General features: G+C 46.7%; 1 protein-coding gene across 1 annotated transcript in view; it reads right to left on the reverse strand.

Annotated features, from left to right (window-relative positions):
- The window catches only part of E2F3 (E2F transcription factor 3), a 42,996-nt gene extending 35,722 nt beyond the window's left edge, over positions 1–7,274 (reverse strand). The window contains exon 1 of the mRNA XM_061346398.1: positions 6,643–7,274. Coding sequence (XP_061202382.1) covers positions 6,643–6,963 — 321 coding nt within the window. The 5' untranslated portion in view covers positions 6,964–7,274. The remainder of the gene's footprint in view (positions 1–6,642) is intronic.
- Positions 7,275–17,115: the final 9,841 nt, after the last annotated feature.

Below are 17,115 nucleotides of genomic sequence, written 5' to 3' on the forward strand. Positions count from 1 at the left end.
ACAAAAGCCATACTTGCCCACATAACTCAATGCAGTCGCAAAAAGGTAACAGCTGATTCTGAAAAGGTGATCTTCAGAGCTCCACCTTTCTTTTCTTCCTAGCTTAGTCTTAGCCAAAAGACCTTTGGCACGACAGCCTGAAAGCTGCAGGGCATGCACGTGCAGTGGTCGCAAAGAACTACCAACACATTTGTGATGTATTTGTATATGCATAAAAAGAGGGACATGCCTACCACATAGTAGAGGCCATTTTCAGTACACATTAGCTTCATGAATGCCTAGTCAAGCTCTTGTCTTCTCCCTTTACAAGGGTTGCAGACAGAAGTATTTATCTCAGCTCACGCTGAGCCCACAAGGCATTAAGAACTCCATGAATGCCATGAGATCCAGCAAATAGAAGCACCTTCCAAGCAGACAGCATAGTACTTCAAGAGACATCCATGCCAGGCATAGCACTTCCAAGTGTGGTTTTGGACCAACTTACTTGAGGAAAACAGAAGTGAAATAGTTCCCTTTTAAAGATGTGATAAATTGAGAAATTTTGCCAAGTCTGTCTTCAAACAGAACTGAAATTGAAACTGAGTCCAAATACATCATCAGCATCACCTCAAGCACTGTAGCAGCCCCATCCCAGAGGCACCGGGGGCTCCCTCCCACTACACATCACTGCCCCTGGGCACATGAAGGGGGTTTCTGCTCCCCGTAGCAACAAACACAATTCTGCTTATGAAAAATAATGCAGGAAGCGATTAACTCTGCCAGCCAAAACAAAAGCCTGAAGTCCAACTTAGTCATTTGTAAGCATGAGAGCTGCCACGATATATACACACACTCAGAGCTGCCAGCTGTAAATGAGATTATTTGCAGAGACTGTAAAACCTGGAGATTTAGTTACACTAAGAGCGTCCCATCTGCTGAAGCCTCGCTCTGGGCAGGACTGGATCTACATTACCACCATCAGTGCAAGAAGCCCATCTGAACTGAAGTCACAGTCTCCAAACCATCCTTGGCAGGCAGCTCCCTCACAAGCCAGGATTAAAGCCCGAGACACCCTCACATCCCTCCACCCCGGCACCAGGACCAACCCTGCCAATAAAGCCATGGCCGCCAGCCCAGCATACACCTTCAGAAGTGAAGGCTGAGGTTTGAAAGGTGTCATACTTGAAGAACCCTACTAAGAAAAGCTCAAAGCTCACATCTTTGTTTCTCACCTTTTTGTAATAGGATATCTTTATTTTTAACATTAATGGCTTTCATTTCAAGAGAAATTAAATGGTCTAGCACTTTTCAGCTTTGAGAGGACAATCAGGGACAGAAGATAACATATCACAAGCTGAGTAGAGAAGCATATGAGAAAATAATTTCCCTACCAAAATATCTAGGATCACCCAAACCCCCTATAGATAGCAAGTTCAAAACGGAAGGGGAGGGAGGGAAAAAGGCAGAAACAAACAGAATTGTTTTTCGCTTGCATACAAGATAGCTAAAACATAGGCAGAACTTGTTGCTACATGGAGTCAAAACTACAACTAAGTTCAAACAAGGATTAGACAAAAATCACAGGCCACTGGTAGCTATAAAACCCCTGACCAAGGAAGTGCTTTCTCAAAGTAAGTAGGATAAGGGCTTTGTGCAAGCCCTCTTCTTGTGTTCCTTCCTCAAATGTATGCCACAGCCACAGTCAGAGAAGTAGTGAGACAACCTTCCATCTTGCAAAACACAGCTGTTTCCAAATTTAAAGATTTTTTTAGTATTATTTATTTTTTAATGATTGCATATATTCACAGACGAGCACTAAAAGTTGACAGAACATACCTGGGATAAAGTGAGGGGAAAGAAATACTTTCAATTGCTCAATCAGTTGAAGCACCCGCTACAGCAGAATAAACTGGACATAAAGTGACCCATATGCAGACTTTGGCAAGCAGGCTGGTGACACAAGGAAGATACCTTCTGTCGCTTAAACCACGACACCTTCTCCTTGGTCTCACAATGCCATGGCAAGAACAGGCAAGACTATCTTCTGAAAATCTGAGGCTTAGTAAACCAATGTAACACCCCAACACCACTGCCTGGGAAAGCTCCTGTCTCCTTCAACACACCCATCCCATCTTGGGCCATGTATGCCCAATACCTACCATAGGTCCAGCCTAATGCTCATCAGACATTTTACCTTGTTAAAGCAGCAGAAAACCAAACCACCAGTACAGCTAGATGCTCCCCAAGCAGAGAGGTGGCGGAAGATCACTGCCTGGCCGGAGCAGGGCAAAGGAGATAACACAGAAGAGACTGAGGGAGAAGCAAGCCTTCTCCTTCCAGCAACAGTAAAGCCTTTGAGTGGCTCAGCTGCTCATGGAAACCTGCCAAAAGCCCTTATCATCATGAGGCTACCATACTTCAATAGTTCTGGTGCAGACGGAGCCACACCAGCATAGCTGGACTCTGTGTAAGGATAGCAAAACCACCTTCAGCAAGCACAGCAAGCTACAGGCTATTCCTGTACGGTTTTATTAGGATGCCTGCTTTCCACTAGATGCTTGTTGGCACAGTTAGAGCACTTGGGATTTATACCTCTTTGAACTCTCCTCAGATAGCTGTGCCAAAGGACCATGTGGTACCTCCTTGGGCTCAGAAGCAAGCAGTCTGTTGCTGGAAGAGATGGATTTAAACCAAAGAAACTCCCTTAAATGCTATTCAAAAAGCAAAGGCCCCAAACTCATGATAGCATTCAGTCCTAGTAGCACAAACTGTCAGGCAAAGAAATACAAAAGTGGGTCTGAATATGAAAACACCTGCACCTTTACAGACAAACCTTTTTATTTCTGCAGAAGAAAGAAGAGCTCCTAGTTAACTACCCACTTCCTTTATGCAACTTACAGGTTTTTCTCCCATACCTTAAATCCTTGGTCAGTCCTAAAAACTTGCTCTTTTACCTAACACCTAGGAGAAAAACTGAGTTACCCCATTTTTCTCCCTTTCCAGCTGTGACATGCTGAGGAGGAGGAAGGAAGAGGTGCTTTCTAAACCACTAGAAAAAATTCGAGGGGTGCTAAGTATTCGGTTTGGAAATGTAAATCCTCCCGCCCCCTTCTGAAGTATGCCGAACCAGCCTCTCCACAGCCTATGTCATCTAAAGGCCACAGGAGTTCTCTAAAGATATTGTTGTTAAGAGGATTTAGCCCCTTTTAAAAAGGACTTAACATGTGGGTGGTGTCTCCATTTAAGCATTTTCTCATGGCTAAGAAAATGGCCCTCTTCTTAAAGGCTTATCTTTATAACCCAAAGACAGTAAGAAATTCTCCACTATTTGAATTAGAAACATTTTGAGCAGCTTGCTTTTATAGCAGCCTCATTTTTAAGTACTGGGATTTGCAAATGGTGGCGACTTTCTCACACCAAGCGAGAAGGCAACACCAGCGAGAATGCTTTTGGGGTACCTTACCAAACATTAGTTTCCCCCACGTTTCCGTGAGGAAGCAAGGTGATTCACAAGTTCACTGCCACCAAAATGGCATGGCATCACTACATCCATGCCCTCTCCCTGGCCACCACCTTCCCTTGAAGGTCCCTGGCATTTACCAGACCTTCTATTAGCTGGTTCAACCGGCCTGCCCAGCAGAAAACCTTTATTTTTTTTTATTTTGGTCAGGGTTAATTATCCATCCTGGGAAGCCTGAGATTCCAGAAGGGAAGGGACCAAGGGAAGCAGGACCGCCTGCCCTTGCAGCAGCACTCACCCTGTCTCCAGAGGCTCAGGCTTACCCCAGGAGAACAAGCTCATGGTCACTTTGGAAGGGTTAATTCTTCATTACCACTTGTGTTTAAGCCATGGCAGGGGTTCAGATCTGCCCAGTAACACTTTCTATTAACTCCACAGGAGTCATTAAAATGCTCCTCAGGTTGAAAGGGCCAACAGGCTAGGTCACAGCCTCCTAGAGCCAGGGCTCACTAAGGTACAAAAGCCCAGTTAGCAACCCTTGGCCACAGGAGCCACCACATCAGGCAGTGACTGAGCAAGGAACAGGTCTCGGACCATAACAAAACACCTGCTTGGCAGAGAGAGAGTGCACAAACTCATCTGTCTGGGGCTGGAGCCTCCAGTTATAATGGACTAGGCCACTTTCCAAGGCTTTTCCAGCAAGGGTACACTTACACAACCATAGATAAAGTAACTAACAAATTCCTGGGAAGAACAAGCAGCTCACTTCAGCAAAGGAAACTTTTTCATATGCTGCTATAGTCAGACAGCTCCCTGAACAACCTAATCTGTACTGAGTTCTTTCTAGTTCATATCATAGCTTACATTTGGAAGTGATGGGTGGGTTGCCAGCACAGTTACATCTGAAGAGCTGGAGTATTTTCATAACCCTAACCAGTGCAGGTGTGCTGGCCGAATTTACTTATACTAGATTTATCCCTAGCCTTTTGCATAGCAGGGCCTTGTTTTCAGCTGGGGGCCTTGGACTCCATACGCTACTTGCTAATCAAATGCTAAATTTATATTGGTGCTACTTGCCTAAACTCACTGACTCAGCTACCGAGCGTTTTATCATTCCTCTCACCAGTCTTTGGTGTAAGTTTCTCAAAAATGCTCAACTAGGAGCCAACTGGGAAAACTAACCGGGAAATACCCTCACCTCTCAGACACAGCAAATCCCCTGCAAGTTTTAGGGAAAACCGGGTGGGAGCTGAAGAACTAACTGCAAAAGGGCTGTATCACCTCCCCACCAAGTGGTCTGCAGAGCAGAAAGACAAGGCAGAGCACTAGGGTGCTTTCAGCCTTACTTCCCAAAAGACAGGTCTGCAACAAACCAGGCTCTGAGTGGGGCACTCACATTAGCATGGCTGTCAGGGCAGAGTGGGATGTGCAGCCCCTTTCCTGGCACGTGCCACGGATGGCTTACTGCCCTGGGAGGATGCCAGCCAGAGCCCGTAGGTACCGCCAGCCTGACCACGCTTCCTCCGCATCCCACATCTCTTCCAGAGTAAAGAGAGTGAGGGTATACAACAAACTCACAACTTGCAGGCAGAGGCCAAAACTGCTTTCCTGCTTCCAAACTTTTAATACAGAAAGAAGCTTTTATGGCTGGGAGTTCCTCTTATTAGAGAGGTGAACAGTATACCCTCCCCCGCCCCCCAGTGCATTAAATTCATATTTGAAGGTCTTGTAGCACCCATTAAGAAGACATTTTAGGAGTCCCTCATGACACCAAAAGCCCTCCCACAAAGCCAAAACACCCTGTGCAATTATTTTCCCAGAATCATATGCTCCTCTTTGTATTTGCTCACCAACACCTTTTAGGAACCAAACCTTTGCATCAGACCGCCAAATATTTATGAAGTGCCTTGAACCCGCTTCTTGACATTGAGCACCGCTAGGATATAAAGAACCCCCCCAAAACAGCTACTTTTCACAGCAAAGATACTTATTTAAAACAGAATTAAAAGAGCTTCGGGTAGGGATGTGATGAGCCTTGAAACTCCCAATCACTACCTCTGCAGCCAACACTCGCAAAAACCCACGCGGAAGGCAGCTCCTCACCGTCCCCCGGCTGCACCGAGACTCTGCTCCCAAGCGTTTGCAAAAAGTATTTCGGACTTAGAGCAGCATCTGATACCTGGGACCATCACCGACTGGATGATGGGGGGGGTGAGGAGAAGTGGGAGGGGGATGTTAAAACCCGGTTTGCCCGGGCAGTGGCGCACCGGGGCGGGAGAAGAAGGGGTAGTGGGAGTTTAGCGATCCCACAACACCGGGAAGAGGTCGTGGACGCCGAGGGAGGGGGCTCAACTGCCCGCCACCTCCTTCGGCGTCCACGACGTCCTCCCGGCGGGGATGCCCCTCGCTTTCCCCCGCTTCCAACTCCGCGCAGCCCACGAGGGCCAAGCGCGCACCCGAAAACAGCGAGGACAAAGAAAAACCCATGGGGGGGGAGGGGGGGAATAAGAGGGGAGGGCATGGTTGTTTTTTTTTGGGGGGGGGGGTTGGCCTGGAAAATATCAGGGGAGGCGGAAATCTGAAGAGGGGTCGGGCACGGGGGTCGTTGCGCGCCGCCGCCCCACGAGTCACTGACCTGCTGCAGGGGCATTTCGGAGAGCAGCGGGGGCCGGGGGGCGGCCGGCCGGCGGTCAGGCTGTCCCAGGCCAGAGGGAGGAGGAGGAGGAGGAGGAGGAAGCGGCGTCCCCCTCCCCGCCCGCCCCGGCTCCCAGTCACAGCCGCGGCCTCCGCGCACGTGTGCCAGACGTCACCGGCGGCTCCGGGGGTGAAGCGGAGACACCGGCGGGGCACGGCCCGGCCCCCAGCCCCGGGTGGGGAATGGGGCCCTCCACGCCGACGGCTTCTCGCTGTTCGCTGCCATGCGGCGGGACGTGGCGGGGGATTATTTTTATTCCGCCCCCCTTTCTTGTCTTTTTTTCTATTTTTTTTTTCTCCTTTAAATAAGACCCGGCAGCGGGGGGTGGGAAGGAGGCAGGAAAGTTTATTGCAACAAAGCGCTGCCTCCGCCTTTCCTGCCCTCAACCCCCCACACTCCCTGGCCGCCCCCTCGGGCCCGGACGGCGGCGGGGAGAGGGCCTGCCTGGTACTGCCCCCCCCAGGGTCCCCTTCACCCTCCCGCGGGGACAGGGGAAAACAAAAATTACCGGGGGGCGGCCTCCGCCGAGAGCGGGCTGCAGCAGCGCCGTCCTGCCGGCGGGTCCGTGGGGGGTGCAGTACAGCGAGCTGCCAGCGGGCTGGCCCCCATCCGCCGCCGGGGCAAAGGCACCGGGAGCCTGGGAAGCGGCGGCGGCGGCGACAGAGGAGGAGACAACACAGGGCGCCCCCGCCGCCGCGCCGGTGCTGCGGATCTGGATGAAGGTGCCGGCGGCAAAGCGGGCCGGGAAGCCGGCGGGGGCTGCTCTGGAGTCCGTGGACGGTGCGGGCGGCGGCGCTGCCGGGGCCGGCGGCTGGAGTCCCCTTCTCATCCTTCCCTCCGGGTCTGTCCCCGCAGCCGCGTCTCCTCCTCCCCCCGTCCCTCCCCCCCCGGCCTTCCCAGCTCCTTTCCTCCTCGATGCCGAGGACCCGCGTAAAATACTGGGGGCTGCGGGTGCCGGGGGGGCCCCGGCTGCAGGATGCGGGGCGCCGGGGGGGGACGGAGGCGCCGGGGCGGGCAGATGCGGCGGATGGAGCGGGGCCGCTCCCGCTGTGTGGGGCCGCCTGGAAAATGGCTCCAGGAAGCGGCGGCTGCTGACAATGAATGAAGGGAAAGGAGACGGGTTACGCGCCAAGGGCCTCCCGCGAAACTCGGATTTCCCGCCCTCTTTTTCAAACTAAATTTGCATAGCCCCTCCCCCGGGGCGCTCCCCGCCCGCCTCGCCGTCTCATTGGCCCTCAGCGTCCTCCCGGCCGTCCAACAGAGTGCCGCCTCCCCGCCCCTCTCCCTTCCCACTGGCCCGCCGCTTCCCGGCGCGGCCGTGATTTGCATGCCGCCCGCCGATTGGCTGCGGGGGCGAGGCTGGGGGATTCCCCCTCGGAGTAGCCGGGATCCCGGTTCGCCGGCTCTCTGACACTGACAGCTGCGGCGGCGCCGGCCGCAACGTGCCCGCCGGAGGGGCCCCGCCTCCCGGACCCGCCCCTCGGGCTCCCCCGGGGCGGTGGTGAGCGCCGGTTCGTGGCCACGAGAAGGGGAAAGAGGAGGGGACGGGGCTCACCCGGCCGCCTGCGGAACCCTGTCGCCGCCACGCCGGAGCTGCTAGGAGTTCTCCCCGTTGCGCTGCACCGGAGTGCCGCCCGGCTTCTCTTGGTGCTCGGAGGGGATCACCTGGGCGCTCGCCCTGGTTTGGCCGAAAGGCACCGGCCTGTGCGGGTGAAGCTTTGAGGGAGCCCCTTGAAGGCGGCCCCACGCGATATTTCACGTTCCCGTAGCTTCAGAAGGGCTTCCTCACGTATCTGCATTCACAAATCCTCAAACCAGCATGCATGAAGCATTTTGTTCCTTCTTTTCCACGAAAAACAGCCACTCACCTAAATAGTCCCTTCCTTTAAGCTCTGTTTTGCCTCCAAGAGGTAAAACAGTGAAACTGTGTCCATGAACTTACTTTCTGATAGTGTCTTCACTTATTGGATGCCCCCTCATATTATTGAAAGTTCCCTGAACTTATTAAATTCCCCTCCTGTCCTGCTCAGCACCCACTAGCCATGCCCAATTTTTTCATGTTTCATTTCCCCACACATACCACTGCTCCTAGCAGACATGTCCAGCCTTACACTGCTGAATCAGGCAGTTAAGACTTGGTGAAGTTCCTTGTTTCCATCACTAACAGGTACATGAAAAAGTTGCTCCATCAGGTCTGCAGCCCTGCTGATGGTTACTCTGGTCTGACCCCAGCTAAACAGAGCAGATGCCTATGGGGTGATGCTGTTGCATGAAAAATGAGGGCATCTTTCATTCTGGGCATGTCTTCCATCAAAGGGGGAAATTCTGCTCTGTCTGGCACTGGAGAGGCCTTGATTAAGCTACTGGTTACTTTCCTGACTGCAGAGTCACGGAAACAGGAGTGACTTTTGTGGTTTCTCTCAGCCATGGCCTCTGCTATCTTCAGCTTCCTACCCATCATACGAGCCTGTCCTACACCTAGGTTTGCTGCATCGTAGCAGGGGAAGGTTACGGGCCACATGTGAGGGCCAAAGCAGGGTAAAAGTTGAGGACTGAGGACAGTGGCTGAAGGGGGAGGGACTTAAAGAAAGCAGAACGTAAAACATACATAGGAAGTATACAGAGAACCACATAAAGGAAGGTAATTGCAGGGCCAAGAACCTCTGTTGATCTGTAAGAACCAAGTTGCTGCCTACCGGGCTGTCACCATCCAGGTATCTACTGCAGAGAAAATACCCTGCAGAACTCAAAGGCTTAGGAGATACTGTAATTAAGATTGATGTGCGGCTGTGATTTATCTTTCTTTGTGAGTATGGTACTATACCACTATCTTTGTGAGTATAGTTTTTATCTGTCTGACGAGATGTAATTTTACCCTCATAGTGTCATTTAGGGAAAAGCCTGCATTTGTCCTGAAAATGGATGAAACCTGTTGGATTGTGAGTGGAAGCAATGACAGAGATTGAGCTTTGCCTCAGTGTTAAAATTGTTAAAAGCTGCTCCAGAGACCTGGATTCTAATGTGAAGTCGATTCTGGAAAATGTAGAAATGAAGGTTGCAAAGCAGTTCCTGAATTTAAAAGACAAAAATGTCTGTAAGAAAGTAAGCGTGTGGACAATAAATAAATAGCCTAGCATATGGAATGCTTATGATGACAGAAAATCCTGAACAGCTATCTACTGCATGAGATCTGCCCATCCTTCCTACTGCATGAAGAATTGTGCAGCAATAATGTTCACATAACAAAAGACAGTGTTGTTATACATACATGCAAGGGACAGAATTGAAATTGTACAAAACCCCACTTTCCTATTTATTTACCTTAAAGAACTCAATTTCCAAAATTTTGGAGCTTGACTTCACAAGTATCTAAGGAAATGTTGAGAAGGGAGGAATGGGATTATGTGCTTGTGATCACACATCTGGAACACAACTTGCATGAGAGCAAATGGACATCTGGAAGGAGTATTGAGAGTGGTGGGATAGATACATGCTTCCTGCTGTCACTGAAAGTGTGGCATCTCATCATCCAGGTATTAAAGAAGATGTAAAACATTGTGAGCCCCAGTATTGACCCCTACCAGACACTGTTAATGACTGGCCTCCAGCTGGACTTTGTGTTGTTGATGAGAACCTTCTGGGACTCACAATTCAGCTAGTTTTCAATCCACTGTCCGCTTAGCATAGTCCACACTTCATTCCTTTGTCTGTGAAGACATTACAGGAGACACTGTCAAAAGCCTTACTGAAGTTAAGATAAACATCATCCATTGCTCTCTCCTCATCCACTGAACCAGTCAGTCTCATTGTAGAAGGCTATCAGGTTGGTTAAGCACATCTTTGTCGTCATAAATTCAAGCTGATTACTCCCGGTCACCTTCCTTGTTGTGCTTGTTACGTGCTTGGAAATGGTTTCCAGGATAATTTGTTCCATCGCCTTCTCAGGGCTTGAGGTGAGGCTGACAGATCTGGAGCTCCCCAATCTTCCCTCTTGCCCTTCTTGAAGATGGGATTGACATTTGCTTTGTTCTAGCTGTCAGGAACCTCTCCCAGCTGCCATGACCTTTCACAGTTATCAAGAATGGCCTCACAGTGACGTTGGCCAGCTCCCTCCGCACTTGTGGGTACATCCTGTCAGGTCTTATGAACTTCTGTGCATCCTGTTTGTTTAAATGTTCCCCAGCTTGATCCTCCTCTGCTTAGGGTAGATGCCCCTTTCTCCAGACCTTCTCACCAGCCTCTCAGGCACTTGAGATTACTGAAGGCAAAGCAGTAAAGACTGAGGCAAGGAAGGCATTCTGTACATCAGCCATTTCCATGTCCTTTGTCAACAAGTCTCCCCATTCAGCAGTGGGCCCACATTTTCCCTCATCTTCCTCTTGCTGTTGATATACCTAGAGAAACTCCTCTTTCTGCCTTTCATGTCCCTCACCAGATTCAGCTTCAGGTGAGCTTTGGCTTTCCTAACACCATCCATACATGCTTGAACAGCATGTCCATACTATTGCTGGGTCGCTTGTTCTCTTACATTCTTCCTTATGTCTGAGTTTCAAAGACAGCTTGTCTCTTTGCCTCGATTCTCAAGTAGTTTAATAGCTCTGGTCAAAAATGTCAGGCTGAGGACATTGTCTTGGTGAAATACCAGATCAAATTATGTAGTGTCTAGAAGGCGACAGATGATTGAAAAACTGTGTCTCAGAATGAGAAATGTTAATACCATTAAGTATAGGCATGCCTACCCTCCCAAATAATATATAGGCGTCCCTTCTAAAGAGCAGTTTGAGAATAAACATGATGAAGCTGCAGTAAAGTAATAGCAGAATCTGCTTTTGTGTAGGGGACTAGATATTTGGGACATTAGTGGAAATAATCTAATATGATTTCACAACCTTTGAACACAGTTTATGTCCTTAGACCCTTTTCTCCTTAGCTGGAACTCAGAGTTAAAAACAAACACTGACTAACCATTTAAGAAAAACAAACCCTTGAAAATGAAGTAAATGCCTAAAACTTGTGCAAGTTCATTAAACACATTTACACTTACAAAATTTACAGGGATTGTGATATTTTCTAGGAGAGAAACCATATATAAAAAAAAAAACCCAAAAAAAAAACCAGAGAAATGAAACTAAACAAACTAAACTGACTTCCTTGTTCTGTAATTGTTACTAAGAAGGTGATGTGAGAATTTAGGGGTGAAATGACTCCATGAGCAGCATGTGATCTAATTACTGGGTGTATTTACTGACCAATTTCTGGAAACATTTTAGGACTATCATCCCTTAATTTTTTCAAAGTCGCCAATATTGAAATGTCACTTTGCCTTAAAAAATAGTTAGACATGGGCACAACCTTTTCTGCCAATGAGCCATCCCTCCTCTTTCAGTGGTTTCAGGGAAACCTGCAGACCACCTATTTAGAGCATGGGCATACAGTAACACAGCATCATTTGGTAGCATCTCCTCATTATACCTGTGTAACATCTATTAACCCTAGTTATTAAAAGAACTTCATGAAATGATTGCTTGGTTCATATGAGTTTATTTTTCAGGGTTGATGACATTTTTTGTAACTGTTGACAGTTATCACAGTCTGTTAATATTCCGTAAGAATTTCATTTTTTCACGTCATGTATTTACGTTAAAAGCCCTCTTATATATATCTACAAACTTGTTAATGTCTTACATTTCTATACGTCATTACATTGGTAAACATACAATCTTGATTTACAAAAAATGATACTTAAGAAAATACAACAAAAATCATGCATGTGTTATAAATTCTGTATGTCAGCACGGTTCTGCTTTAGGGAGGATTTTAGTGAGAAATGTCGAGTCTGACTATCTGCTTAAGGAGGTGGAAGGGTGCTACACCCCTATCATGTAAAGACAGAAACATATACTTGACCTTGTGCAGGCTAGTTATCACAAGGTGACTTTAAGTGTCTGTGTATTGCAGGATTAGGGGATTGGCTACTGAAGGCTGTTGGTCCTCCTGTTGAAATTTTCTGCCTTTCCTTTGTGGGATTACAGCACATTTGGCAGTTCTCACCCTCTGAGAACATGACCCAGTGCAAGGGGTTTCTCCAGGAGGAAGAAGAGACATGAGGTCTGCTCCTCTGTCATTGGTTCTGATCCCTTTTGTCAATTCAGGCCAATTTTATGTGAAGAGTTAATATCCATAGTAGCCTCCTGCACCTTGCCCTCACACAGCGATCAATTGAAACCGTGTTCATCTTGATCAAGTGCTATTTAAAACACAAAGCAACCTAAAATAAAGCTGCCCTCATGACATCTAACCTTCTCAAGTCTACTACTCAGAACTTCAATCTTTAAGTTCTTTCAGCCCAAGTATAACTAAACCAATTGACTTCTAAAAGACCACACAATCCCCTTGTAATAATCAAGCCTAAACAACTGTTTGTGAAGAGACTCTGCCGCCAAAAGGGATTGCTTTGTCTCAACTCCAGGTCTCTGGAGCTATCCATGCAGTCCCTGAACTAACTGTCCTCCTAACTCGCAGAGAAGAACTGGCTTCAGAAGGGCATTAACATCAGAGATATAAGAGTGACAGTATATTTTGTTCAGTTTTGTACATTTTTATTTTTTAAGTTTTGTTTTAAAGAACAAGTTATTTTAGAGACTTTTGGGGGTGAGAGTCAGTGCCAGGGCATTCTGATAGGGATCTGTTGCAATTTCATCTTTTGGAGTTTCCTCCAGTTTTCCTCACTGGAGCAAGGGCTGCAATTCAGGTCTCTGGATCAGTCACTTGAAATCATTTGCTGAGGAGCTGGCTGTGAGTGGTGTGGCTGGAACAGCTCCACTGGAGGGTGCCCACACCTCTGCACACTCCTAGCACAGAGATGTATCTTCAAACCCATTTTCCAAAGCAGGCAGAAGACAAGTTTGAACCCAGGCCTTCAATATCCCTCGTTGTGGGCAAAAAAGGGAAAGAAAATTTCAACTTCTGCTCAGTAAGTAACTTGCTGTGAAGAACTGGAGTAAGAACCCCTCTGAGCCTTCCTGCTCAGTTCAGGGTTAGTTCTTTTTTTGAGGGTGGAAGGCCAGCTTTTAATCTTGTGTGTCTGTTTCTCTCCATGCACTGGGCAGGAAGACCTTGGGTGTTTGATTCAGACTTGTAGGTTTCCTTAGGCAGCACAGGAATGGCTGCTGTGCACACAGCTACGTGGCATAAGCCTGTGCTGGGGATGAGGTTAGGGGGGTGGCAGAGGAAGAGCGTAGACAACTGAGTGGCTCGGGGGGTGTTTCCCATATCAGAGGTTACAAAACAAGCATCATAGTCCTCAGTCTGTACACCCTCTGTCAATCCAGCTTGAAATTACCTCCTAGTAGAGGAGACAGGAGCAGGAGTACTTTATTGGGGTGCTGTCTCTTCTGTAACAGCAGATTTTCATCTCAACATACACAAGGTCTCCTTTATCCGTCTTTAACTAGTGGGCTTGTTGTAGGAAAGTTATACTAGTGGAATATCTTAATTCAATCCAGGTTTTTAAGTTTCTTTTCCACATTCATGCAGATCTGATAAATTGCGTAGTGTATTTACTTTTTTTGAATGCTTGTCTAAAAAGTATGTGCACTGAGGCTATTTCTCATAACGTGCTGACTTTTGGAACCAACTCCTTATTTACAGGCTTTGGCAAAATGGTTAGATTTATTATTTATTAACCAGAAAACTAACAGCCCTTTCTTTTAGAAAGGTACAGAGTTGCACACAGTATACTGTGCAACCAAAATTACAAGTCTGATTCTGGATTTTTTCATAATTCCTGTTATCTCTGGTTTGATAGGTAAAGCCACTACCATTTTTGGAGATAGAAATCTTTTTCTTCCTTCCCTTTCACTTTCAAAATTTCCCTAACATTTCATGGACTCTTGTTGCATCAAGAATTTTTGTAAATTTTGCTTTGAGACCATAGCTGGATTTTTCTGTGCTTTGTGAAGAGGCTTTTCTTTACTGTGCTTTTAAAAATCACCTTACATAGATCTACTGTTCTACTCATATAGTGGGCTCTATAAGTAGAGCTATATTCATCTTTATGTTCCTGCTTAGTATGCCTGGGTATAACAACAGTTAGCATTTCAATTTGGTTTGAACTGTTTTATCAATATAGCTTTTGCAGGAATATGTCTTTAATTCCCCAGTACCTAGCAGTTTGTGCAAAATCTCGTATTTCATCATCACAGAAATATAATTGCAAGACATGCATTTTGGAGGCATCAGAAATATTTACAATAAATAGCAATGCTTTCAAATAATGCTTGAATATTATGTAAGCATATAAAGGCTTCAGAAATCCATGCTATTTAGACTACAGCAGAAACCAAGCTAGCAAGAGCTCAAGGTTTCCACATGTAGTCAGAACTATCTCTGTGGGACTATTATCTTCTGCATTCCCTATCAGAAGCTAGGTGCTAACAGACCATGATGCTGATGAGTATATTCTAACTTCTGGCCTTCTATTTTGTCCAGGCCTGTTCACATTAGGTACCTTTTGGAGACATAAGAATGTGTGGTACTGGAAGAGCAATCCAACATTGCTCCAACATCATCCGTAGATGATTCAGGCTTGAGCACTGACCCTAGGAGCCTCTGCCCTTAGGCTATAGTATCATGCACAGCTTGAGCAGGCAGAAGCTGCTGCCATGGCCATCAGAAGAAGCAGTCCTGCCTTTCACTTATCATTCATTCCTGTCCCTGTGCTACCCCTCCCTTTGCTTGTGGCTGGAGAGCTGATCTGAGTTAGAGCCAGCTATTATTTGGGCTGGGTTAGTCTTAACTTGTATTGGTTCCTGATCTGTTTCACTGCAGGGCTGCACAAGATGGTTTAGTGCCAACACAAAGTTGAGGACAGCATGGAGGCAGGGATGATCCAGGTGCCTGGAAAAAAGGGAGCTGAGACGCCACCATCTTAACGAGTTCATGAAACTCCAGCCTTTTTCTCGGCTGTGCTTTATAATCCAGTTAATGAGGTCAGTTGAAGTATTGCTGTTTGTCATGTTTCAATTGTTCCTCATCCATCTCTTCAGAACAGGTGATCTACACTGCTTCCCATTCCTCTGGGCTTTTCTGACCATCCCTGCTTTCCAAGCTGAAATGATGGGAGCACCGAGTTCAGTGAAGTGGCTGTCACAGCTGCCTATGTCCCAGTCAGGACTGTAGAGTCTGGTGGTCAAAAAGGAAACTGCAGCCAAAAGGAACTCACCTTCCTGAGACCTTCCGGGAGCAGCTTTGGCCTTACAGTTTCTGTTCTGTTTGCACAGCAGCCCCGCACAGGTTTCCTCTTGGCTGAACTGCAGCAGGGCAAACTGCTTAACACTGCATGTTCCTAAAAGCAGCCTCTACTATGCTGACTGTAGAAGAGATCTTCACGGGGCTGATGCTTTCCCTTGTTGCTGTGGTTCTGGGCTGTGTTTGGTTTGTTGGAGTGCAGCTGCAGATCCAAGTTTCCTCAGACCTCGTAGTACAAGCTGCTATAGTAGAAACCAGCTGTCATTGTTTCACTCTCTAGGTCTCTTCCACATACAATGCAAGTAGGGGTGATAGCATCTGCCCCCAAACTCAAGGGAAGAACCAGCTGCAAATGCAAACAGCGACAGGAGCAGCTGTTGCTCAGCCTCTTAATCTCAGTTTTAATGCACATCTATATGTGACATGGTCCTATTTGCCTACTTATTTACTTAGGTTGTCTTTTCTCAGAACCTCCTCCCACCAAACCACGGTATTTCCTTCCACCACTTCATTGTGGTTGATCTCACGAGCCTTTGCCTCTTTAAAATAAAAATAATCTCTTTATCAACTAGTTTCATTACACTCCATGGGTACTATTGCAAGGACAAGGTTTATAAATATTAGAATAGTTGGCTGTTGAGCTTGTGAGTGATAGTGGTGAGATGGGAGGGACTCTGAGTAATATCTCAAAGGTTAGCAAATCTTTCTCCCTTCCTCTAGAGAACTTCCATATGCAAAAGGGGTGTGTTATGGATAGGGCTGTCAAAGTCTTAGGAAATGATGAAGCTTGTGGAATGGCAAGTTGTGAGCTTAGACATTAATGTAAATTGCCCTGTACTTCTACTAGGGAATAGTGTCTGTTGTGATGCAGTCCTTGCAAAAAAGGAAAATCTCTTGTCAGGTTTTCAGGTCCCTATGTGTCCCCAGGTTTCAGCACAATATGGTCATGCATAAAGATTTTAGGATTCAATTCCCCAAATGATTAGTCTCATTATGAACCTTTTAAAAAAATGAATAGATTCAAGTCCATGGAAATCCTCACTAGCCAGGCATCAATATTCTGAGACTAAAGAGAGTAGTGGTTGAAAGAAGCAGGTATTAGTAAATCATATTATTATTTATCAAGGTGAACCTAAGGGAAATGCTTCTCTGATTCTAGCTCTTTTTTCTTTAATTATTTTTTTTTGTAAATTGTTTTCTACTTATAACAAAGACAATTCATGTATCAGATTTAAATTCTAAGCTTAGAATAGAAGATAGAGGCTTATATTCTGTTTTTCATAAACAATGTAGCATTTTGATTTCAGAAAATGTACGATGTGAGTTAGCTGTGTTGGGGTATAATTGCATTCTTGTTTTGGTCCTCAATTCATTTTTATGTCTGACTCATCTCAGATCTTGTCTTTCTGGGAAAGAGATGGCAGCAAATCAGTTGGGAAACCACAGACTTCTTCAGATCTCACATTCATCTGATTTCGCAGTATTCCGTTTGTAAGCTTGTCTTCAGTGTTGTATCAAATGTTATGTCTCTTTGCATTCCAGGAAACACCATGGGTAAATATGCAATCTCTCAGAGATACAAGAAATCTCAGTTTTGAGGAAAAGGGCAGCAAATACAACAGGGTAAATTCATACTCCTGGTTTACCCAATGGGGCAGCACTATTGAAATATAGAAAAAGGCTGAGGAAAGTTATAAAATGTGCTGCCTAATGATCGTTTTCTTGATCTAAA

This window comes from Neopsephotus bourkii, unplaced genomic scaffold (genome assembly GCF_033783945.1).
Source record: "Neopsephotus bourkii isolate Nb327-2 ecotype Australia unplaced genomic scaffold, CSIRO-AGI_Nbou_v1 NB_272, whole genome shotgun sequence".
Lineage (NCBI taxonomy): Eukaryota > Metazoa > Chordata > Aves > Psittaciformes > Psittacidae > Neopsephotus > Neopsephotus bourkii.